The following is a 25059-nucleotide window of genomic DNA, read 5'->3' as shown; positions in this document are numbered from 1 at the left end:
TGAGTTCGATATTAGACATCGGATCACGTGTTCCTCAAAAGGTGTGATTTACAGGATTGAATGCCCATGCAAAAGGGTATATATTGGACTTACCACGAGGGAGTTGAAAATTAGAATTCGTGAGCACTGTCTGGACATTGAGAAAGCTAAAAGCATCACCGATGAAAATTTGTTAAAAACCATTCCAAGACATTATAAAAAGTATCATGGATGTAATTCCTCCTTGTTGAAAGCGAAAGGTATTGATTTAGTGTCTCTCGGTACCAGAGGGGGGGATCTTGGTAAGCTTCTTGCCCAGGTTGAAAGTAAGTGGATTTATAGGCTGGGAACCTTGACTCCTAATGGGCTGAACGAAAATATGGGATTTTCAGCCTTCCTGTAATCAACCTGGTTGTATCCAAAAAAGAGGGAGGTTTTCTGAGGTGTTTGTTCTCATGATATTTTGTAGTTTCTTGTGTCTCTTGTATCCTTCGCGTATGGATGCCTGGGTTTTAGTTAGATGTGTTTGGTGGGTTTTGTTTTTTATTATTTTAATCGTTTATTTTTTTAGTTCATTTAGGTCACCATATATTCGGGTTAATTTCACCAATGGAGTGTGCTGTTTCTACATGTCCTGGGAAGGTTTCGTGTGATGACCGTTGATGTCTAGGGGAAGGAGCTACTCTTTCAAGTCGTCCGACAGGATCATTATATATTATATGAACAAGTGTTATGGAGTAGTGTTCTCTTTAATTATTTTGTATTGACTGTATGTTATAATGGGGTGTTTTCTCTAGAATTTGTAAATCCATTTATGACTGTATAATAATATGATCTCCTCCTATGTAAAGACGTGCCCTTGACTGTATAGGTCTCTATCATATTGATTGTATGTTATAATGGGGTGTTTTTTGTAAAATTATATATCTTTGCATAATAATATGGTTCCCTTCTATTTAATGATGTGCCTTTTTGCAGTCGATTGCATAGTTTTTCTGACAATAAGTTTTTTGAATGATCGAAATCTTCCTGTCCTGTTGTGTGTATTATTTTCTAAGTATCACAGATTACCCAGTGCGCATGACTCCTACTGCTGCCGACTGACCGTCACACATCGCGTCAGATAGCGTGCTGTGGTTGCCATGACTCACCACCGTGTGGGTCATGACGTCACGGTCACGTGATCGCGATCCGTGGGAGGTCTCTTTTCAAGCGTCCGTAGCAACTGCAGTCATGCGCCGCTAATGGGATTAGTCTGTTTCCTGGTGTGACGTTTGAATGCAATCAGGTTTTGGCACCTCTTATTGGTTATCTGATGTTTATAATCTGCTCGCCCCTCACCTCTGACACGCTCCTTGAGAAAGCTGTTTGTGAAACACGTGTCGGAGTGCGAGGGTCACGGCAGGATACTTCCCAGTCAGGTGATGTAATATTATGATATTATCATGTATTTTGTCAGCCTAATTATACTAATCTCTAGTTGATTTTTGGACTTGCATGGTCTGTGCGGTCGTTATCATAGATGGTTTGTTGCTGCACATTGTATGTTTCTAAGTGTCATGAATTCTATGTAAATCTGTGAGCCTGAGCAGGCTCTGCTGACACCACCTTGTGCGTTCATTAATTTATACTGCATTCAATGGAATTGATTCGTGCTTAGGGAACCTCCATACTCTTTTATTTATTTATTCTTATGAGTACAGATTATTCATGGAGGAACCCTGCATGAAAAAATCTATGCACTGCAGATGAAAAAACGCAGGTGGAACCGCAGAGTCTGCTCTTGGTCCATATGGCATATGATACTTGTCTTAAATTATATATGTGGAGATTTGTGCAGCAATGAATATGGTATACTGGTATTAATAATTGGTATAATCACTAGATTCATTTAATATTTGGTTTTTGGCTGTAATCAGATATACATTTACCTGCCTGGGTGTAAATATCCCAGTTACTAATATAGGGATCTAATTATGTGCCTGTCCGTGCCTCTCTTTTATACGGTACCTTTTTTGCTAAAATATTTTAAAAAAATATGTTTAAATAAAGATTGATTTTATTGAAAAATGGCGTTACTCCTTAATTTGGTCATCTAGGGATGTCCAATAAATGTGTATAAATCATGTATCTTGGAGTGCTAGTAGGTAACTAATAGGACATGAGGTTGTTAATTGTATATTTTTGCTGTTTTTTGAACAGTTGGTCCCATTCCACAATGGATTTCAAAGCCAGGGAAACCAGCTGGCTGTCCAAAGCCTCTACTATATTTAGCAAGGGTACCGGTGTGATTTTACCCCAGTCATCATGCAAAGATAGTATCAAGAGATACAGGAATGTTTTACATAAAAAAACAAAAATTTGGTGGACAAGTAACTCCCTTGAGCGATATTGTGAGCAAGAAATCATCCCCCGGGGTCTTAGGATTCATTTATATCCTAGCTTTGATCTGGAGCAGGAAGATTTGATCCTAAGATGGCAGAAGGCTGCTGCAAAATGTTCGTTTGAATTTATGAAAATTATAAACGAAAAGAATAAAATTACCTTGCTTAAATTAGAGGAGGAGATAAAGGAACTTGAGGAGGGCCTTCAAAAAGATCTATCTAAGGATGACCTACAAGAACTTTTTGCGAGCCTGGATAAGGATTTTGAACGGTGGGAGAAGGAGATCAGCACTGATAAATTGAAAAAATATCAGCGCGATATCCAAGATTTTGAGAGTAAAAAAATTTATAAATGGCAGATAAAGAAGGAATCCAAGATGGCTACTTCCAGATTTGCCTCTAATCAATCGTTGAATTCTGCATCTGAGAGCAATGTGTCTACAAGCGGCTCAGAAGGTCCCAGAGATCCCTCATATAATGGATACAGAGGGAAACGTAAAGGATATGATATCTTCAATCCGAGGGACAAACGTAAGGATGGGCCGCAGGTAATTAATCTTTCTCAACACATGCTCTCAGATGTACAAATTTCTTTATTAGAAAAGGGATTAACTTTTTCCCCTTCTAATCCCCTAGACGCGTTCACAGCGGTGAAAGATATTCACCTTTTTTCAAGAAAAATCCTGCTTAAAAAATTGCATCATAAGACTCAAGCTTCTGATATCTTCACCACTAGGGAGGAGCAAGAGGCACTTTCAATTTTACAATCTTTGGAGGAGGAGAGCTCAGAGAATGAGGTTGGTAATTTCCCGTTACAGCTTATGAATAAATCTAAAAAATTCCCAAGCTTGAGTATTTGTCCGGCCTTAGAGGTGTTTACGAAAATGGTCTCTCAAGAAATTGAAGAGTTGGCCGCCTCACCTTCACCAGCCCGGAATCTTACTAAAGATGAGTGGGCTGGTTTGAAAGAGTTACAATCCTGGCGGGATGTCATTATCAAGCCAGCTGATAAAGGCGGCAACCTTGTTATTTGGCCGTGTGACAAGTATGAAGAGCAGGCTAACAAATTGTTGGGAGATACTAAATGTTACCGGAAATTACCATATAATCCCACCTCTACTTTTCATAGCTCTTTAGTTGTGATCTTGGAACAAGCATATGACAAGGGAATTATTCCCAAAAAATTCCTTGATACTGTTAAGAAACTTCATCCACGTCTCCCGGCTTTGTACCTGATTCCAAAAATTCACAAGGATCCAATTAATCCCCCTGGCAGACCCATAATATCTGGGAATGGTAGCCTCATTGAATTGGTGTGTCAAGTAATTGACTATTATTTGAAGCCGTTGGTATGTGAGTTACCATCTTACATTCAGGATACCACGGCAGCGCTCAGACGTCTGGATGGGATTCACCTGGAGGATAATATGATGATGGTGTCTGCTGACATTGAATCTCTATATACCTCCATTAGGCATCCGGATGGTCTGAGGGCTGTCTCTTGGTACCTTGAGTCTAGTAATATTGCACGTCCCACGGCGGACTTGATTTTAGTCTTACTTGAGTATATACTGACACATAACATCTTCATATTCAATGGAAAGGTGTATCTACAAACCCAGGGTACTGCCATGGGTGCCTGCTGTGCACCATCCTACGCCAACCTTTTTTTGGGGGCGTGGGAGCGGCAGATTTTTGTGAGTGACAACAATCTATGTACTCATCAGGTTTTGAATTGGATCAGGTATATAGATGATGTGTGGTTTATTTGGGAGGGTGATGTGGTTGGTTTACAGGAATTCATGCAGAGTTTGAATCAAAACAATCTAAATATCAAACTCACATTTGAGTATGGCCGTGAAATCAATTTTTTGGATTTGAAAATTGTGGCATCATCGGACGGTTTGTTGTCCACTCAGGTCTTCCGTAAACCAACCGCCACTAATTCCTTACTACTGGCATCATCTGCACACCCTAAAAATACCATCAAGGGGATTCCTGTCGGCCAGTTCCTCAGGGTTAGGAGAATTTGCTCCGATGATTCAAGTTTTATGACTCAGTCTGAGGAGCTGGCCCATAGATTTGAATCAAGAGGTTATAGTCGGAGGACAATAAGGCATGGTTTTAGGAGAGCAGTGGGGTCGTCCAGAAACTCTCTCCTTTTTTCCAACACGGTGAAAACAACAAATAATGACCAGACAGTGCGTCTTATTACCACTTACAATAATAAGTGGGATAAAATGAGGACAGTAGTCCAGAAACATTGGAATATTTTACTGACGGATCCGGTTCTAAAAAGAATTCTCCCATTACGACCATCTATTGTGGCTAAACGTGGTAAAAACTTGAGGGACATGCTTGTTCATAGTAATTATGAACCATTTCAAACAAGCATGTCCAGCCAACCATTGCCAGTTGTTTTTTTCCCATGTGGCCTTTGCAAGGCGTGTGCCAATCTTGTTAAGTCCAAGAAGTTTCACAATTTTGATGGATCACGTGAGTTCGATATTAGACATCGGATCACGTGTTCCTCAAAAGGTGTGATTTACAGGATTGAATGCCCATGCAAAAGGGTATATATTGGACTTACCACGAGGGAGTTGAAAATTAGAATTCGTGAGCACTGTCTGGACATTGAGAAAGCTAAAAGCATCACCGATGAAAATTTGTTAAAAACCATTCCAAGACATTATAAAAAGTATCATGGATGTAATTCCTCCTTGTTGAAAGCGAAAGGTATTGATTTAGTGTCTCTCGGTACCAGAGGGGGGGATCTTGGTAAGCTTCTTGCCCAGGTTGAAAGTAAGTGGATTTATAGGCTGGGAACCTTGACTCCTAATGGGCTGAACGAAAATATGGGATTTTCAGCCTTCCTGTAATCAACCTGGTTGTATCCAAAAAAGAGGGAGGTTTTCTGAGGTGTTTGTTCTCATGATATTTTGTAGTTTCTTGTGTCTCTTGTATCCTTCGCGTATGGATGCCTGGGTTTTAGTTAGATGTGTTTGGTGGGTTTTGTTTTTTATTATTTTAATCGTTTATTTTTTTAGTTCATTTAGGTCACCATATATTCGGGTTAATTTCACCAATGGAGTGTGCTGTTTCTACATGTCCTGGGAAGGTTTCGTGTGATGACCGTTGATGTCTAGGGGAAGGAGCTACTCTTTCAAGTCGTCCGACAGGATCATTATATATTATATGAACAAGTGTTATGGAGTAGTGTTCTCTTTAATTATTTTGTATTGACTGTATGTTATAATGGGGTGTTTTCTCTAGAATTTGTAAATCCATTTATGACTGTATAATAATATGATCTCCTCCTATGTAAAGACGTGCCCTTGACTGTATAGGTCTCTATCATATTGATTGTATGTTATAATGGGGTGTTTTTTGTAAAATTATATATCTTTGCATAATAATATGGTTCCCTTCTATTTAATGATGTGCCTTTTTGCAGTCGATTGCATAGTTTTTCTGACAATAAGTTTTTTGAATGATCGAAATCTTCCTGTCCTGTTGTGTGTATTATTTTCTAAGTATCACAGATTACCCAGTGCGCATGACTCCTACTGCTGCCGACTGACCGTCACACATCGCGTCAGATAGCGTGCTGTGGTTGCCATGACTCACCACCGTGTGGGTCATGACGTCACGGTCACGTGATCGCGATCCGTGGGAGGTCTCTTTTCAAGCGTCCGTAGCAACTGCAGTCATGCGCCGCTAATGGGATTAGTCTGTTTCCTGGTGTGACGTTTGAATGCAATCAGGTTTTGGCACCTCTTATTGGTTATCTGATGTTTATAATCTGCTCGCCCCTCACCTCTGACACGCTCCTTGAGAAAGCTGTTTGTGAAACACGTGTCGGAGTGCGAGGGTCACGGCAGGATACTTCCCAGTCAGGTGATGTAATATTATGATATTATCATGTATTTTGTCAGCCTAATTATACTAATCTCTAGTTGATTTTTGGACTTGCATGGTCTGTGCGGTCGTTATCATAGATGGTTTGTTGCTGCACATTGTATGTTTCTAAGTGTCATGAATTCTATGTAAATCTGTGAGCCTGAGCAGGCTCTGCTGACACCACCTTGTGCGTTCATTAATTTATACTGCATTCAATGGAATTGATTCGTGCTTAGGGAACCTCCATACTCTTTTATTTATTTATTCTTATGAGTACAGATTATTCATGGAGGAACCCTGCATGAAAAAATCTATGCACTGCAGATGAAAAAACGCAGGTGGAACCGCAGAGTCTGCTCTTGGTCCATATGGCATATGATACTTGTCTTAAATTATATATGTGGAGATTTGTGCAGCAATGAATATGGTATACTGGTATTAATAATTGGTATAATCACTAGATTCATTTAATATTTGGTTTTTGGCTGTAATCAGATATACATTTACCTGCCTGGGTGTAAATATCCCAGTTACTAATATAGGGATCTAATTATGTGCCTGTCCGTGCCTCTCTTTTATACGGTACCTTTTTTGCTAAAATATTTTAAAAAAATATGTTTAAATAAAGATTGATTTTATTGAAAAATGGCGTTACTCCTTAATTTGGTCATCTAGGGATGTCCAATAAATGTGTATAAATCATGTATCTTGGAGTGCTAGTAGGTAACTAATAGGACATGAGGTTGTTAATTGTAGAAAAATATATATATATATATATATATATATAAACATGGAATAAAGTGTCAAGTGCTGAGGGGTTATAGCAGCAATAATATCACAATTTGAAACTATCATCAGCAAAATTTGCAGCTGACAATCAGAAAACGTTACAGCTGCTGACACCCTATAAACATATTGTGCATGAATTCCACGAAATACTAAGCCGATGGCCTAAAAAATGCAGGTGAGATATAGGAAGAGGAGGACGGCTCAGATGGTAATGGCCAGAGGAAAAGAAGATATACTTAAGTTTGTATAACATTAAGCAAGTGTCAGAATCGGCACAGTAAAAGTCAATAGGAATATTAAGCACTGATATAAAGCACTGATATAATTACCAATGGCCACGGAGCACAACCACCTCCTGTTATGCGACGCCTGCCCCAGATAATACAGTCTGATCAGAATGGTAACAAAGAATCTCATGTTCTATTTAATTTTTTGACTAACGGCTTTAGATCATTGCATTTTTTGGGATGTGCGATCCATGTCTTTTTCTTTATAGTGTGTGTCAAATATAAAATATTACAGCCCGGGGCAGACGGGAAACATTCATATAAGTGGCTGATGGTGATGGAGTCAGTGATGGACTCTGACAAAATATGTTTATGGAGACATAGTTAAATTAAGGTTTCGTCCTGATCATGGAATCGTTATTTCCTATCTTGCTTGTAATCAATATCTCCTGACGTTTTACTGATGCTGATTCCAGTGTCTGGAAATGAGAGGAGAATTAGTGATATGGAAGAGAGTCTATGAGACACGTATTCAGCTGCCGACTCCGAGGAGGAAACTGCTTGTTGTGTGTGTGTCCTAAATATATAGGATTTATTAGAAGATGTCAGAAAAAAAACCCCGAAAATGTTGTAAAATAATAAAAAGAGTAACACGTTAATAATCCCTCATTACTCCTGTGCCATCGCTGCTTGGATTCCCCGCAAGTCTCTGTATTTCCTGGTTAGTTTCCAACAAACTTGTAATTCCCACAGTCAATTAGTCGCCGAAGCAGTGACCAACATAGCCAGTGATTGGGAGCATGGTGGAGATGTCTTAGTCAACAATTTAACTTATGTTAAATTGTTCCAGTCCACACGAGACAACAAAGATGATTTATTCTACACGTTCTATCTCCTGATATGTTTCCCTTATTCTCTCCAATAATTGTATTATTACAGCGGATTCTTTATGATGTTACATCGTCATCTTCTCCCCATTCAGGTCCCTACAATATCGGATCCTCTCAGTGGAGATCTTCTATATTAAGAGAATATTCCTAATTGCCCTGTGAAGGATGGATATGGACAGGGACAAGATGGCGGAGAGGATATTACACCTCACCCTAGAGATCCTCTTCCGGCTTACTGGAGAGGTGAGAGATTCTGATGACGTCACATTACATCATTCTTATCTATGGGAATAACAGATGGACAGAACTGGAGAGGTGAGGACTCTGGAAATGTCTGGAGTGAGATTTCTTACTGTGTCTCTCCATAACCAGGATTACACAGTAGTGAAGAAGACCTCTAGTGAGCGCTGTCAGGCCCCTGTGTCTGAGGGATGGGGAAGACCCCTGAGCCCAATCACGGGGCCTCCACCTCACCCCCCGATACATGAGGACATCAATGACCAGAAGATCCTAGAACTCACCTACAAGATGATTGAGCTGCTGACTGGAGAGGTGACACTGCTGGGACATTATACAGTAACGCTATGAAGGGATCGGGGGTGACGGTATCATTGTATGTGTCAGGTTCCTATAAGGTGTCAGGACGTCACCGTCTATTTCTCCATGGAGGAGTGGGAGTATTTAGAAGGACACAAAGATCTGTACAAGGACGTCATGATGGTGGTTCCCCAGCCCCTCACATCACCAGGTAATGGACAGTGCTAAATACACACGGCCTATAATTATCTGTATGTGAGGAATGAATTCAGTCTCTGTATGTGTCTTCTCCAGTTCTATCCAGTAAGAGGACAACACCAGAGAGATGTCCCCGTCCTCTTCTCCCACAGGACTGTAAACAAGAAGATCCCAATGTTCCTCAGGATCATCAGGTAGATGGAGAGAAGGTGTCATGAAATCTCCCTATGATGTGTAGACGGCTGTGAAGGTCTTGTGCTAAGTCTTGTTTTATCCTCCAGTATTATATGTTTTATACTTGTATAATGAGAGCGGTGGAGATGGCAGGATTAGATGCGATGTTCAGCTTTGCACTCGCTGGGGTCATGGTGATGTTGGACTCTGTTCACACCACAGAATCTAACAAGCAGGCTGAGGTCTCTTAGCTGCTTAGCCTGACTCGAGCGTCGGCTGTTTTTGCTTCACTGCTCTCCAGTCCAGTAGGAGTTATTTCCTGCTGGCTTGTGAACTGCTGCTATCATCTCAGGCTGCTAATGACCATTTACAGCCACTTTCACTCTTTATAAGGTCCTGGATCTGGTTGCTTGTCGCTGAATATAGCGCAGCGTTGCTTCAGCGATATTGGGCAAAACCAAAAGAAAACCTCTAAAACATTAAATTTATTTAAATATCATTTAAAATTGTCTAGACTGCCCAACGAGGGGACAAGGCCACTGCGCTACCCACACATACAAATGCGCACTAGCTGGTAATGTGGAAATGTTAAATGCCACAGTTGGTAACGGTCAAGGTGGATAATAGAGGGGCCATAGATGTGTCTTACCTGGATTGCTAGGTGATACTGTGAGTGTCCAAATGACGAACCATAGAAGGCTGGTTAGTGTATGAACTTGTATTTAGTGGTAGTTTTCAAGATTCTAAAGATGAGTGAAATGTAAGAATGAACAATTATAAATGACAAGTAATGTTCAATAGGATAATAGCAGAGAGCATGTGTCTGAATACAGGTCAACTGACTAATACAGTAAAACCAGTTTCAATAATAATACCTCATGATGTGGATTGGTGATAATATGCTGTAGGTCAGGTTTGTCTTCATAAATATATATAGCTGTGGATAACCACCTGGAGGGAACAATAGTTGAGCATTACAGGGCACCCAAGGGGTTAATAGAACAAGCTGGGAGTTCAACCACTGTGGTTGATCTCACTAGCCGGGTGTCTTAGTAAGAAAATGGCGAGATAATAGCAGTGATCACACTGCATGCGCCTCTTTTCATTGAGGATCGTAAATAAAGTAAACTTACGGTTCCTTATGATTGAGGGGGCGAACTAGCAAACGTCCGCTATGGTGATCGGGCGGATCGTCACTCCATTTGGAGGAATACCCCAATTGAATGGGAAGCTGGGCTGCTACAGAGGGGAGTGCGCAAGCTGCGTCCGGGCACACCGTCCGGCTGTAATCCCGGACACTAGCTTCGCGCGCGATCAGACTGACCGGGTGACGTCACACGCTGGCCGAAGGCAGTGAGCTACAGAAGCTCAGTAGGGACAAATCTTTCCAACGCGTTTCGGAGGAAAACGTGCCTGAGGAAGGAGGCACGTTTTCCTCCGAAACGCGTTGGAAAGATTTGTCCCTACTGAGCTTCTGTAGCTCACTGCATTCGGCCAGCGTGTGACGTCACTCGGTCAGTCTGATCGCGCGCGAAGCTAGTGTCCGGGATTACAGCCGGCCGGTGTGCCCGGACGCAGCTTGCGCACTCCCCTCTGTAGCAGCCCAGCTTCCCATTCAATTGGGGTATTCCTCCAAACGGAGCGACGATCCGCCCGATCACAATAGCGGACGTTTGCTAGTTCGCCCCCTCAATCATAAGGAACCGTAAGTTTACTTTATTTACGATCCTCAATGAAAAGAGGCGCATGCAGTGTGATCACTGCTATTATCTCGCCATTTTCTTACTAAGACACCCGGCTAGTGAGATCAACCACAGTGGTTGAACTCCCAGCTTGTTCACTTAAACTTACTTTATTAACCCCTTGGGTGCCCTGTAATGCTCAACTATTGTTCCCTCCAGGTGGTTATCCACAGCTACCGTATATATATTTATGAAGACAAACCTGACCTACAGCATATTATCACCAATCCACATCATGAGGTATTATTATTGAAACTGGTTTTACTGTATTAGTCAGTTGGCCTGTATTCAGACACATGCTCTCTGCTATTATCCTATTGAACATTACTTGTCATTTTATAATTGTTCATTCTTACATTTCACTCATCTTTAGAATCCTGAAAACTACCACTAAATACAAGTTCATACACTAACCAGCCTTCTATGGTTCGTCATTTGGACACTCACAGTATCACCTAGCAATCCAGGTAAGACACATCTATGGCCCCTCTATTATCCACCTTGACCGTTACCAACTGTGGCATTTAACATTTCCACATTACCAGCTAGTGCGCATTTGTATGTGTGGGTAGCGCAGTGGTCTTGTCCCCTCGTTGGTCAGTCTAGTTTGTTTCCAGAAGGTATATGCACGTAACCTTCCATTGACCAGCTGCAGCTCCGCATATTCTCTCCAGCCAAGTGCCTGCTTGAGCGCTGCCGTTTTTCACTCTGTATATCGTTAAAATAGTATCGTCAGGTTGGGCAGTGAGCGAGACTGAGTATGTGAAATGGTGTCGCTGCTACTCAAAAAACAGTAAGGCTGCACCGATATCTGGATGTTCAGGGGACGGAGCCTGAAATTCTCTAGAGTTGTCCCTGCCTGTCAATGGAGGTTAAATTCACCTTACTGTTTTGGGTGCCCCCGTTCCTCGGCGGCTAGCCCTAATTAAAGGAGTTGTCCGACATAAACTCAACATTTTTTGGTAAGTTAATCTGTGCTGTATTGTCATATAAAACACCCCTACATTGTTATTTTTTGTTTTCTGACTTTTGTTCCACTTGAATTATCCCTTTATTCTCTGCAGCTCTTTGTTTACATTCAGCTCAAGCAAACATGATAACTTCCTGTGCTAAACCTCCCAGTCAGAGCTGGCACCGCCCGGACTAAGTGTTCAGCCCCGCCCCAGTGTCCAGCCTCGCCCCCTGCCCGGCCGCTGCACACACATTTCCTGTCAGTATTCTGCCCAGCACTGACCTGTTATCACTCTAGCATTGGAAATAACAGCCCCGCATCGGGCTCTGCACTCCCCACCACATCGGGCTCTGCACTCCCCACTAGAGTTGAGCGCGGTTCGTGGTTCGTGGTTCTCCAGTTCGCGGCTCGAGTGATTTTGGGGCATGTTCTAGATCGAACTAGAACTCGAGCTTTTTGCAAAAGCTCGATAGTTCTAGAAACGTTCGAGAACGGTTCTAGCAGCCAAAAAACAGCTAAATCCTAGCTTGGTTTCTGCTGTAATAGTGTAAGTCACTCTGTGAATCAAACTATTATCACATTTCAGTGTATAGTGTGCGTGAACAGCGCCTTCAGATCACTGCTGTTTCTATAATGGCGATCGCCATTTTTTTTTTTTTTTTTCTTGTCTTCCTTCCCTAAGCGCGCGCGTCTTGTGGGGCGGGCCAGCATGTCAGCCAATCACAGACACACACACACCTAAGTGGACTTTGAGCCAGAGAAGCAACGGCATGTGTGATAGGATCTGCATGTCACATGTCCCTGCATTATAAAACCGGACATTTTCTTCACGAACGCCATTATCTGCCTTCTGCGTCTTTGGTGTCAGACATCAGTGTCGCAGCTCCGTCCTCCTGAGTCCTATAGCCGATACAGCTGTATGCGCTGCATACACAGCGTTAGACAGCTTAGGGAGAGCACATTCTAGCAGTCCTTTTAAGGGCTCAAAGCGGCAGGGTCAGAGAGCCATAAGTGACAGGTCCTGCAAACAGCAACAGCGTCTGTGTAGCCCAGGTCAGGGATTTCCTCCCTGCATTTCACCATTAGGAGGGAATAGAAAGGCAGGCTTCCATTCCTCTACCCAGAGCACCACAATCCTGCCACTGTACCCTCTTGTCCTCTGCACACTCCAACTCATTCTAAGTAAGCCATTATACTAGCAAACACTCAGTGTACCTAGTGGCATCCTATACGTGGCTATTGGACTTTGCTATAGTCCCACTAGTGCAAAGACATTTGCAGAGCACGTCTGCCTGCATTGCACACTACAACTTTTTTAAACTAAGCAATTTTACTAGCAAACACTCAGTGTACCTAGTGGCATCCTATACGTGGCTATTGGACTTTGCTATAGTCCCACTAGTGCCAAGACATTTGCAGAGCGCATCTGCCTGCGTTGCACACTCCAACGAATTATAACTAAGCCATTATACTAGCACACACTCAGTGTACCTAGTGGCATCCTATACGTGGCTATTGGACTTTGCTATAGTCCCACTAGTGCAAAGACATTTGCAGAGCACGTCTGCCTGCATTGCACACTACAACTTTTTTAAACTAAGCAATTTTACTAGCAAACACTCAGTGTACCTAGTGGCATCCTATACGTGGCTATTGGACTTTGCTATAGTCCCACTAGTGCCAAGACATTTGCAGAGCGCATCTGCCTGCGTTGCACACTCCAACTAATTATAACTAAGCCATTATACTTGCACACACTAAGTGTTTTTTAGTGGCATCCTATACGTGGCTATTGGACTTTGCTATAGTCCTACTAGTGCCAAGACATTTGCAGAGCGCATCTGCCTGCGTTGCACACTCCAACTAATTATAACTAAGCCATTATACTAGCACACACTCAGTGAACCTAGTGGCATCCTATACGTGGCTATTGGACTTTGCTATAGTCCCACTAGTGCCAAGACATTTGCAGCACGTCTGCCTGCGTTGCACACTCCAACTAATTATAACTAAGCCATTATACTAGCACACACTCAGTGTACCTAGTGGCATCCTATACGTGGCTATTGGACTTTGCTATAGTCCCACTAGTGCCAAGACATTTGCAGCACGTCTGCCTGCGTTGCACACTCCAACTAATTATAACTAAGCCATTATACTAGCACACACTCAGTGTACCTAGTGGCATCCTATACGTGGCTATTGGACTTTGCTATAGTCCCACTAGTGCCAAGACATTTGCAGCACGTCTGCCTGCGTTGCACACTCCAACTAATTATAACTAAGCCATTATACTAGCACACACTCAGTGTACCTAGTGGCATCCTATACGTGGCTATTGGACTTTGCTATAGTCCCACTAGTGCCAAGACATTTGCAGCACGTCTGCCTGCGTTGCACACTCCAACTAATTATAACTAAGCCATTATACTAGCACACACTCAGTGTACCTAGTGGCATCCTATACGTGGCTATTGGACTTTGCTATAGTCCCACTAGTGCCAAGACATTTGCAGCACGTCTGCCTGCGTTGCACACTCCAACTAATTATAACTAAGCCATTATACTAGCACACACTCAGTGTACCTAGTGGCATCCTATACGTGGCTATTGGACTTTGCTATAGTCCCACTAGTGCCAAGACATTTGCAGCACGTCTGCCTGCGTTGCACACTCCAACTAATTATAACTAAGCCATTATACTAGCACACACTCAGTGTACCTAGTGGCATCCTATACGTGGCTATTGGACTTTGCTATAGTCCTACTAGTGCCAAGACATTTGCAGAGCGCATCTGCCTGCGTTGCACACTCCAACTAATTATAACTAAGCCATTATACTAGCACACACTCAGTGAACCTAGTGGCATCCTATACGTGGCTATTGGACTTTGCTATAGTCCCACTAGTGCCAAGACATTTGCAGCACGTCTGCCTGCGTTGCACACTCCAACTAATTATAACTAAGCCATTATACTAGCACACACTCAGTGTACCTAGTGGCATCCTATACGTGGCTATTGGACTTTGCTATAGTCCCACTAGTGCCAAGACATTTGCAGCACGTCTGCCTGCGTTGCACACTCCAACTAATTATAACTAAGCCATTATACTAGCACACACTCAGTGTACCTAGTGGCATCCTATACGTGGCTATTGGACTTTGCTATAGTCCCACTAGTGCCAAGACATTTGCAGCACGTCTGCCTGCGTTGCACACTCCAACTAATTATAACTAAGCCATTATACTAGCACACACTCAGTGTACCTAGTGGCATCCTATACGTGGCTATTGGACTTTGCTATAGTCCCACTAGTGCCAAGACATTTGCAGCACGTCTGCCTGCGTTGCACACTCCAACTAATTATAACTAAGCCATTATACTAGCACACACTGAGTGTACCTAGTGGCATCCTATACGTGGCTATTGGACTTTGCTATAGTCCCACTAGTGCCAAGACATTTGCAGAGCGCATCTGCCTGCGTTGCACACTCCAACTAATTATAACTAAGCCATTATACTAGCACACACTCAGTGAACCTAGTGGCATCCTATACGTGGCTATTGGACTTTGCTATAGTCCTACTAGTGCCAAGACATTTGCAGAGCGCATCTGCCTGCGTTGCACACTACAACTAATTATAACGAAGCCATTATACTAGCACACACTCAGTGTACCTAGTGGCATCCTATACGTGGCTATTGGACTTTGCTATAGTCCCACTAGTGCCAAGACATTTGCAGCACGTCTGCCTGCGTTGCACACTCCAACGAATTATAACTAAGTTACATTGTCAGGGATATTTATTCTTTATTATTCTGCTGTTAATAAAGCTAGACCACCACTGCAATCTTCACCATCTCTCAATTTTTACTACCACATTTTCAGTCCACAATCTTGTCGCAATCAACATGAGTGGCAAAATGACAGATGCTGGTGGAAAGGGGAAGAGGCGTGGTGGAAAAGGCAAAAAAGGTTTTGTCAGTGGGGAAGGTGCCAAAGCTCCATTATCATCTGCTGAAGATAGACCATCTACTAGCAAAAGTAAGATGTCTACTACTTATTGTGGACAATCCGATGTGCTCCCTTTTTTACGGACACGAACAAGAGGAACAAAGGTAGATGATGGGCAAAAAAGGAAAATGCTTGAATGGATCTCAAGTGGTCCAACAAGTGCCCTCTCAGCCACTTCAAGTACCGCATCCAAAAAACACCATTCCTCTGAGTTGTCATCCCAATCACACTTGATTTCTCCCAGCTCTGAAGTCTCCATCAGCCCTGCACAGTATGGTGGAACTGAGATGGCTGAGTCTGCAGAGCTGTTCAGTCACACTATAGCCTGGGAATCAGAGGTCTGCTCCCAAGCTACAGTGAGTACAGAACAGGAAATGGTCTGCAGTGATGCCCAGAACCTTTGTGACTCAGATTCAGGCCGTGAGGACCAAGTTTCTGAGCATAATGTTGACCCTTTGTCACAAACTGTAACACCTGTGGTTATAGACAATGAGGAACATACTGATGAAGATGAGACGCAGATACCCGATTGGGATGACAACTTAAATATTCGGTCAGGGCAAGAAGAGGCTCGGTCTGAGGGGGAGGGGAGTGCGAACACAACAATTGATGATGACGTTCTAGATCCCACCTACTGTCAACCCCCAGTCAGGCACTCGAGGAGGTCAACAGAGGCGGTGGAGGAGGATGCAACCGACGACGAAGTTACCTTGCGCCTTCCTGGACAGAGTCGGAGCACTGGTAGCACGTCTACAACTGCATCCTCAGCCACCACTCTGCCTATGAGCATTATTCGGGGTGGATCAACAGGTCGCATGGCCTCTAAGCCTTGCCTAGCCTGGGCCTTTTTTCACATCGAAAAAGATCGCCCAACTCATGTGATATGTAACATTTGTCATGATTCTGTTAGTAGAGGTCAAAACCTCAGCAGTTTGACAACTTCTTCCATGAATCGTCACATGAATAAATATCATAAGTCCCGGTGGGAAGCTCACCATGCTGCAATGCCGGCTAGCGGAGCGAACCATCCACCGCCCGCCCCTTCCAGTGCATCCGCGCGCTCTTCATCTTCTAGGACTGTGGGGACAGCTGTCACACCTGTTTTTCCACGCAAAACTTCCACCACTGTAACCGCAACAGGCAGTTTGCTTGTAAGGTCGTCAGTTGGTTTGGAAGGGGAAACAAGTGAGTGTGTACAGCTCTCTCAGACATCGATAGCACCAACGTTGGATGAAGGCAACATCATGTCTCCGCCTGCACTTTCCTCACAAACCTGCATTTTTCCAGGGACACCCTACTCAACACCGTCTACACACAGCAGCCAGATCTCTGTCCCTCAGATGTGGTCAAATAAAAGGCCACTTCCTCCGACCCATGACAAAGCTAAGAGGTTGACTCTATCCCTCTGTAAGCTGTTGGCTACCGAAATGCTGCCTTTCCGCCTAGTGGACACACAGGATTTTAGAGACCTTATGTCTGTCGCTGTGCCCCAGTACCAGATGCCTAGTCGCCACTACTTCTCTAAGAAAGGTGTGCCCGCGCTACACCAGCATGTCGCACACAACATCACCGCTTCCTTGAGAAACTCTGTGTGTGAACGGGTGCATTTCACCACCGATACTTGGACCAGTAAGCATGGACAGGGACGTTACATGTCGCTGACTGGGCACTGGGTAACTATGGTGATAGATGGTGAAGGGTCTGCTGCACAAGTCTTGCCGTCCCCACGACTTGTGTGTCAATCCTCTGTCTGTCCAAGTTCCGCCACAGCTTCTGCATCCTCCACCTCATCTGGGTCCTCCACCTCCGCCCCAAGCCTGCCTGGTCAGGCCACCAGTGTTCTCACTGCGCAGAAGGAATCACGCACGCCTCATTACTATGCTGGCAGCCGAGCGCAACGGCATCAGGCGGTCTTTAGCTTGACATGTCTTGGTAATAAGAGTCACACAGCTGAGGAGTTGTGGTCAGCTCTGCGGTCCGAGTTTAATAAATGGTTGTCTCCACTCAACCTGCAGCCTGGTAAGGCCGTGTGCGACAATGCTGCAAACCTGGGTGCGGCCCTTCGCCTGGGCAAGGTGACACACGTACCTTGTATGGCTCACGTGTTGAACCTTGTCGTGCAGCAATTTTTAACACACTATCCCGGCCTAGATGGCCTTCTGAACAGGGCACGAAAACTGTCTGCTCACTTCCGGCGTTCAAGCGCCGCAGCTGAGCGACTTGCATCGCTACAGAAGTCTTTCGGCCTGCCGGTTCATCGCCTGAAATGCGATGTGGCGACACGCTGGAATTCAACTCTCCACATGTTACAGCGACTGTGGCAGCACCGCAGAGCCCTGGTGCAATACGTCATGACGTATAGCCTGGGCCAACGAGATGCAGAGGTGGGGCAGATCACCCTGATGGAGTGGTCTCAGATCAAGGACCTATGCACCCTTCTGCACAGTTTCGACATGGCGACGAATATGTTTAGCTCTGACAATGCCATTATCAGCATGACGATTCCAGTCATTTACATGCTGGAGCACACGCTAAACACTATTCGGAGTCAGGGGGTGGGACAACATGAAGGGGAGGAACTACAGGAGGATTCATATGTGCAAGGGACAACAACATCACCAAGGTCCAGACGTTCATCATCACCAACGCAGCAGGCATGGGACCATGGGGAACAGGGATCGACAAGGGCGCATAGTAGCAGGCGAAATGTTGAGCAAGGTGCAGGAGAACATGAAGAAATGGAGAACGAACTGTCCATGGACATGGAAGACTCAGCGGATGAGGGAGACCTTGGTCAAATTTCAGTTGAAAGAGGTTGGGGGGAGATGTCAGAGGAAGAAAGAACGGGTTGCACCTCTATGCCACAAACACAGCGTGGACTTGGTCCGCATGGCTGCGCAAGACACATGAGTGCCTTTTTGTTGCACTACCTCCAACATGACAGTCGTATTGTCAAAATTAGAAGTGATGATGACTACTGGATTGCCACACTATTAGATCCCCGGTACAAGTCCAAATTTTGTGACATAATTCCAGCCATAGAAAGGGACGCACGTATGCAGGAGTATCAGCAGAAGCTGTTACTCGATCTTAGCTCGGCTTTTCCACCAAACAACCGTGCAGGTGCAGGGAGGGAATCTCCCAGTTGTAACTTGACAAACATGGGACGGTCTCGTCATCTTCACCAGTCTACCCGTACCAGTAGGACCGTATCTGGTGCCGGTAACAGCAATTTTATGGAATCTTTTCATAATTTTTTTAGACCCTCTTTTGCAAGGCCACCAGAGACAACAAGTCTGACACATACTCAACGGCTGGAGAGGATGATACAGGAGTATCTCCAAATGAACATCGATGCCATGACTGTGCAACTGATGCCATGACTGTGCAACTGGAGCCTTGCTCCTTTTGGGCTTCAAACATAGAAAAATGGCCAGAGCTCTCCAGTTACGCCTTGGAGATTTTGTCGTGTCCAGCTGCCAGCGTTGTCTCTGAACGTGTCTTCAGTGCTGCTGGGTGTGTGCTGACAGATAAGCGCACGCGTCTGTCCAGTGACAATGTGGACAGACTGACGTTCATCAAAATGAACAAGTCATGGATCCAGAAGGAATTTACTACCCCTGTGTCATCCTGGGGAGAGTAAATGCTTGTGGATTGGAATGTGCTTGATGCAAATCAAAACATCCTGTTTGCAACTAGGGCCAAGTGCTGCCACTGATGGGGTGGGTGTCTGTGTGGCCCAATTTTTGGAAAAAGGGAGACTCCGCTTGAGTAACCCTTGCTTACATTGTTTTTAAAAGAAGCCAAGATGAACAAGTCATGGGTCAGCAAAGACTTTGCTACCTACCCCGGTGTCATCCTGGGGACGGTTAATTATGGGGTATTTTTGAATGTGATTGATGCAAATCAAAACATCCTGTTTGCAACTAGGGCCCAAGTGCTGCCACTGATGGGGTGGGTGTCTGTGTGGCCCAATTTTTGGAAAAAAAGGGAGACTCCGCTTGGAGTAACCCTTGCTTGATGTGTTTTTAAAAGAAGCCAAGATGAACAGAGCTGGGATCAGCAAAGACTTTGCTACTACCCCGGTGTCATCCTGGGGACGGTTAATTATGGGGTATTTTTGAATGTGATTGATGCAAATCAAAACATCCTGTTTGCAACTAGGGCCCAAGTGCTGCCACTGATGGGGTGGGTGTCTGTGTGGCCCAATTTTTGGAAAAAAAGGGAGACTCCGCTTGGAGTAACCCTTGCTTGATGTGTTTTTAAAAGAAGCCAAGATGAACAGAGCTGGGATCAGAAAAGACTTTGCTACCTACCCCGGTGTCATCCTTGGGGACGGATAAGAATGGCGTATTTTTGAATGTGCTTGATGCAAATCAAAACATCCTGTTTGCAACTAGGGCCCAAGTGCTGCCACTGATGGGGTGGGTGTCTGTGTGGCCCAATTTTTGGAAAAAAGGGAGACTCCGCTTGGAGTAACCCTTGCTTACATTGTTTTTAAAAGAAGCCAAGATGAACAAGTCATGGGTCAGCAAAGACTTTGCTACCTACCCCGGTGTCATCCTGGGGACGGTTAATTATGGGGTATTTTTGAATGTGATTGATGCAAATCAAAACATCCTGTTTGCAACTAGGGCCCAAGTGCTGCCACTGATGGGGTGGGTGTCTGTGTGGCCCAATTTTTGGAAAAAAAAGGGAGACTCCGCTTGGAGTAACCCTTGCTTGATGTGTTTTTAAAAGAAGCCAAGATGAACAGAGCTGGGATCAGCAAAGACTTTGCTACCTACCCCGGTGTCATCCTGGGGACGGATAAGAATGGCGTATTTTGAATGTGCTTGATGCAAATCAAAACATCCTGTTTGCAACTAGGGCCCAAGTGCTGCCACTGATGGGGTGGGTGTCTGTGTGGCCCAATTTTTGGAAAAAAAGGGAGACTCCGCTTGGAGTAACCCTTGCTTGATGTGTTTTAAAAGAAGCCAAGATGAACAGAGCTGGATCAGCAAAGACTTTGCTACCTACCCCGGTGTCATCCTGGGGACGGATAAGAATGGCGTATTTTTGAATGTGCTTGATGCAAATCAAAACATCCTGTTTGCAACTAGGGCCCAAGTGCTGCCACTGATGGGGTGGGTGTCTGTGTGGCCCAATTTTTGGAAAAAAAGGGAGACTCCGCTTGGAGTAACCCTTGCTTGATGTGTTTTTAAAAGAAGCCAAGATGAACAGAGCTGGGATCAGCAAAGACTTTGCTACCTACCCCGGTGTCATCCTGGGGACGGATAAGAATGGCGTATTTTTGAATGTGCTTGATGCAAATCAAAACATCCTGTTTGCAACTAGGGCCCAAGTGCTGCCACTGATGGGGTGGGTGTCTGTGTGGCCCAATTTTGGAAAAAAAGGGAGACTCCGCTTGGAGTAACCCTTGCTTGATGTGTTTTTAAAAGAAGCCAAGATGAACAGAGCTGGGATCAGGAAAGACTTTGCTACCTACCCCGGTGTCATCCTGGGGACGGATAAGAATGGCGTATTTTTGAATGTGCTTGATGCAAATCAAAACATCCTGTTTGCAACTAGGGCCCAAGTGCTGCCACTGATGGGGTGGGGTGTCTGTGTGGCCCAATTTTGGAAAAAAAGGGAGACTCCGCTTGGAGTAACCCTTGCTTGATGTGTTTTTAAAAGAAGCCAAGATGAACAGAGCTGGGATCAGCAAAGACTTTGCTACCTACCCCGGTGTCATCCTGGGGACGGATAAGAATGGCGTATTTTTGAATGTGCTTGATGCAAATCAAAACATCCTGTTTGCAACTAGGGCCCAAGTGCTGCCACTGATGGGGTGGGTGTCTGTGTGGCCCAATTTTTGGAAAAAAAGGGAGACTCCGCTTGGAGTAACCCTTGCTTGATGTGTTTTTAAAAGAAGCCAAGATGAACAGAGCTGGGATCAGGAAAGACTTTGCTACCTACCCCGGTGTCATCCTGGGGACGGATAAGAATGGCGTATTTTTGAATGTGCTTGATGCAAATCAAAACATCCTGTTTGCAACTAGGGCCCAAGTGCTGCCACTGATGGGGTGGGTGTCTGTGTGGCCCAATTTTTGGAAAAAAAGGGAGACTCCGCTTGGAGTAACCCTTGCTTGATGTGTTTTTAAAAGACGCCAAGATGACAGAGCTGGGATCAGCAAAGACTTTGCTACCTACCCCGGTGTCATCCTGGGGACGGATAAGAATGGCGTATTTTTGAATGTGCTTGATGCAAATCAAAACATCCTGTTTGCAACTAGGGCCAGGTGCTGCCACTGATGGGGTGGGTGTCTGTGTGGCCCAATTTTTGGAAAAAAGGGAGACTCCGCTTGGAGTAACCCTTGCTTACATTGTTTTTAAAAGAAGCCAAGATGAACAAGTCATGGGTCAGCAAAGACTTTGCTACCTACCCCGGTGTCATCCTGGGGACGGTTAATTATGGGGTATTTTTCAATGTGATTGATGCAAATCAAAACATCCTGTTTGCAACTAGGGCCCAAGTGCTGCCACTGATGGGTGGGTGTCTGTGTGGCCCAATTTTTGGAAAAAAAGGGAGACTCCGCTTGGAGTAACCCTTGCTTGATGTGTTTTTAAAAGAAGCCAAGATGAACAGAGCTGGGATCAGGAAAGACTTTGCTACCTACCCCGGTGTCATCCTGGGGACGGATAAGAATGGCGTATTTTTGAATGTGCTTGATGCAAATCAAAACATCCTGTTTGCAACTAGGGCCCAAGTGCTGCCACTGATGGGGTGGGTGTCTGTGTGGCCCAATTTTTGGAAAAAAAGGGAGACTCTGCTTGGAGTAACCCTTGCTTACATTGTTTTTAAAAGAAGCCAAGATGAACAAGTCATGGGTCAGCAAAGACTTTGCTACCTACCCCGGTGTCATCCTGTGGATGGATAAGAATGGCGTATTTTTGAATGTGCTTGATGCAAATGTAGCTGTGAAGTGTACAACTGGGGCACAACTGCTGCCACTGAAGGGGTGGGTGTGTGTGTGGCCCAATTTTTGGAAAAAATGGAGACTCCGCTTGGAGTCACCTTGCGGTGTTTTACATGATTTTAGAAGGGCGTGCCATGCCTATATCTGTGTGTCCTCCTCTTTTTCCTTGTCCAGCTGTTTTGTTTTCGCATGAGTATATGTCCTTGTCACTTTCCAATGTGTTTGAGTTGTTTGTCACCTTTAGGACACCTTTGAGGGTGTTTTCTAGGTGTTTTTCTGTGTTTGTGATTGCCTGCCATTGTTTCCTATGCAGTTCGAGTTCGGTTCGTCGAACGTTCGACGAACCGAACTCGAACGGGAGGTCCGTTCGGCGAACCAACCTCGAGCCGAACCGCGACCGGTTCGCTCATCTCTACTCCCACCACATCGGGCTCTGCACTCCCCACCACATCGGGCTCTGCACACCACACACATATATGGCTCAGCACTCCCCACCACATCTGGCTCTGCACTCCCCACCACATCGGGCTCTGCACTCCCCACCACATCGGGCTCTGCACTCCCCAGACCACACACACATATGGCTCTGCACACCACACACACATATGGCTCTGCACACCACACACACATATGGCTCTGCACACCACACACACACATGGCTCTGCACCACACACACATCAGGCTCTGCGCCCCCACACACTCACATCGGGCTCTGCGCCCCACACACTCACATCGGGCTCTGCGTCCCACCACATCGGGCTCTGCACTCCCCACCACATCGGGCTCTGCACTCCCCACCACATCGGGCTCTGCTCTCCCCACCACATCGGGCTCTGCTCTCCCCACCACATCGGGCTCTGCTCTCCCCACCACATCGCGCTCTGCACTCCCCACCACATCGGGTTCTGCGCCCCACACACACACACATCGGGCTCTGCGCCCCCCACACACAACGGGCTCTGTGCCCCACACCACATAAGATTCTGCAACCCTACCCCCCCCCCCCCCACACACACACACACACACACACACTCACACACACACTCACACTCACACTCACACACACACACGGCGCTCTGCACCGACCCCCCCCCCCCCCAACCATCCTTCTGTACCGAACCCTACCCCCATAGGTAACACATGTAGGCTACATTCACATGACCGTTCCGTTTATGCGGTCCGCAAAAAAAGGTCCATTTTTTTCACAGATGCTTCCGTGTGCCTTCCGTTTTTTTTGCGGACTGCAAAAAACGGAAGCAGCAAGAAAGATAAATAGATGAGTAGATATAGAGATAGAGGGATGAATGAATAGAGGATAGATAGATAATAGATGAGAAAGACATATATGATGTCCCACCCCCTGCATATTCTAAGCTGGCACCCTTTAGTGACTTTCATGTGGCACTAAGGGGTGCTTAGCCTTGTATTTAGCCAAAAAATAAATAAATTAAAAAAAACAAACCACGTGGGATCCCCCCTATCTTTTGTAGCCAGCTAGGGTAAAGCAGACGGCTGCAGCCTGCAGACCACAGCTGGCAGCTTCACGTTGGCTGGTAAACCAAAACAGAGGGCACCCCACGCTGTTATTTTAAATTAAATAAATAATTTAAAATAAAAAACATGGGGTCTCCCCCAAATTGGATCACCAGCCAAGGTAAAGCGGACAGCTGTGGTCTGGTATTCTCAGACTAGGGAGGTCCACTGTTATTGGACACTCCCCAGCTTAAAAATAGCAGGCCGCAGCCGCCCCAGAAGTGGCCCATCCATTAGATGCGCCAATCCTGGCGCTTCGCCCCAGCTCATCCCGTGCCCTGGTGCGGTGGCAAACGGGGTAATATATGGGGTTGATGCCAGATGTGTAATGTCACCTGACATCAGGCCCTGGGGTTTGTGATGTCACGGCATCTATCAGATACCCGACATCACAAACCCAGTCAGTAATTAAAAAAAAAAAAATATACAACAAAAAATTTTTTATTTGAAAAAACACTCCCCAAAACATTCCCTCTTTCACCAATTTATTGAAAAGAACAATCAAATCCGGGTCCAGCGTAATCCAATAAGGGGGTCCTACGACGCCTTCCATATCCATCTCCATATCCTTATCCATATCCATACCATAGTCACTGTCCAGGTCAATGAAGAACAGAATGTTCCCCATTGGCTAGGAGAGCAATGCAGTGACCTGAGCTAGCATCAATGGGTCAGCCCAGGTCACTGCAGGGCATGACAAGTGCTGCTGTCAGGAGGTTAGATGAGATCATTACTTGCTGTGACGATCTCCTGCTCTACTGATGTCAGCGCTGTCACT

At 45.0% G+C, this 25059-nt stretch overlaps 1 protein-coding gene and 1 long non-coding RNA gene across 2 annotated transcripts in view; both read left to right on the top strand.

Moving 5' to 3' along the window:
* Nucleotides 1-514: 514 nt before the first annotated feature.
* Nucleotides 515-6908, top strand: LOC142312285 (uncharacterized). Its single transcript, XR_012754349.1, has 3 exons — nt 515-2911; nt 3000-3160; nt 5411-6908. It is a non-coding gene; the product is annotated as an uncharacterized LOC142312285 (long non-coding RNA).
* Nucleotides 6909-8972: 2064 nt separating this feature from the next.
* LOC142312967 (uncharacterized) overlaps nt 8973-25059 on the top strand; it is a gene marked incomplete at its 5' end in the record, with an annotated part of 138311 nt that continues 122224 nt past the window's right edge. The window contains 1 exon segment of the mRNA XM_075351956.1: nt 8973-9098. Within this exon segment, the coding sequence (XP_075208071.1) occupies nt 8973-9098 (126 nt within the window).

The sequence above is a fragment of the Anomaloglossus baeobatrachus genome, chromosome 5 (assembly GCF_048569485.1).
Source record: "Anomaloglossus baeobatrachus isolate aAnoBae1 chromosome 5, aAnoBae1.hap1, whole genome shotgun sequence".
Lineage (NCBI taxonomy): Eukaryota > Metazoa > Chordata > Amphibia > Anura > Aromobatidae > Anomaloglossus > Anomaloglossus baeobatrachus.
This window is presented reverse-complemented; position numbering and strand designations above follow the sequence as displayed.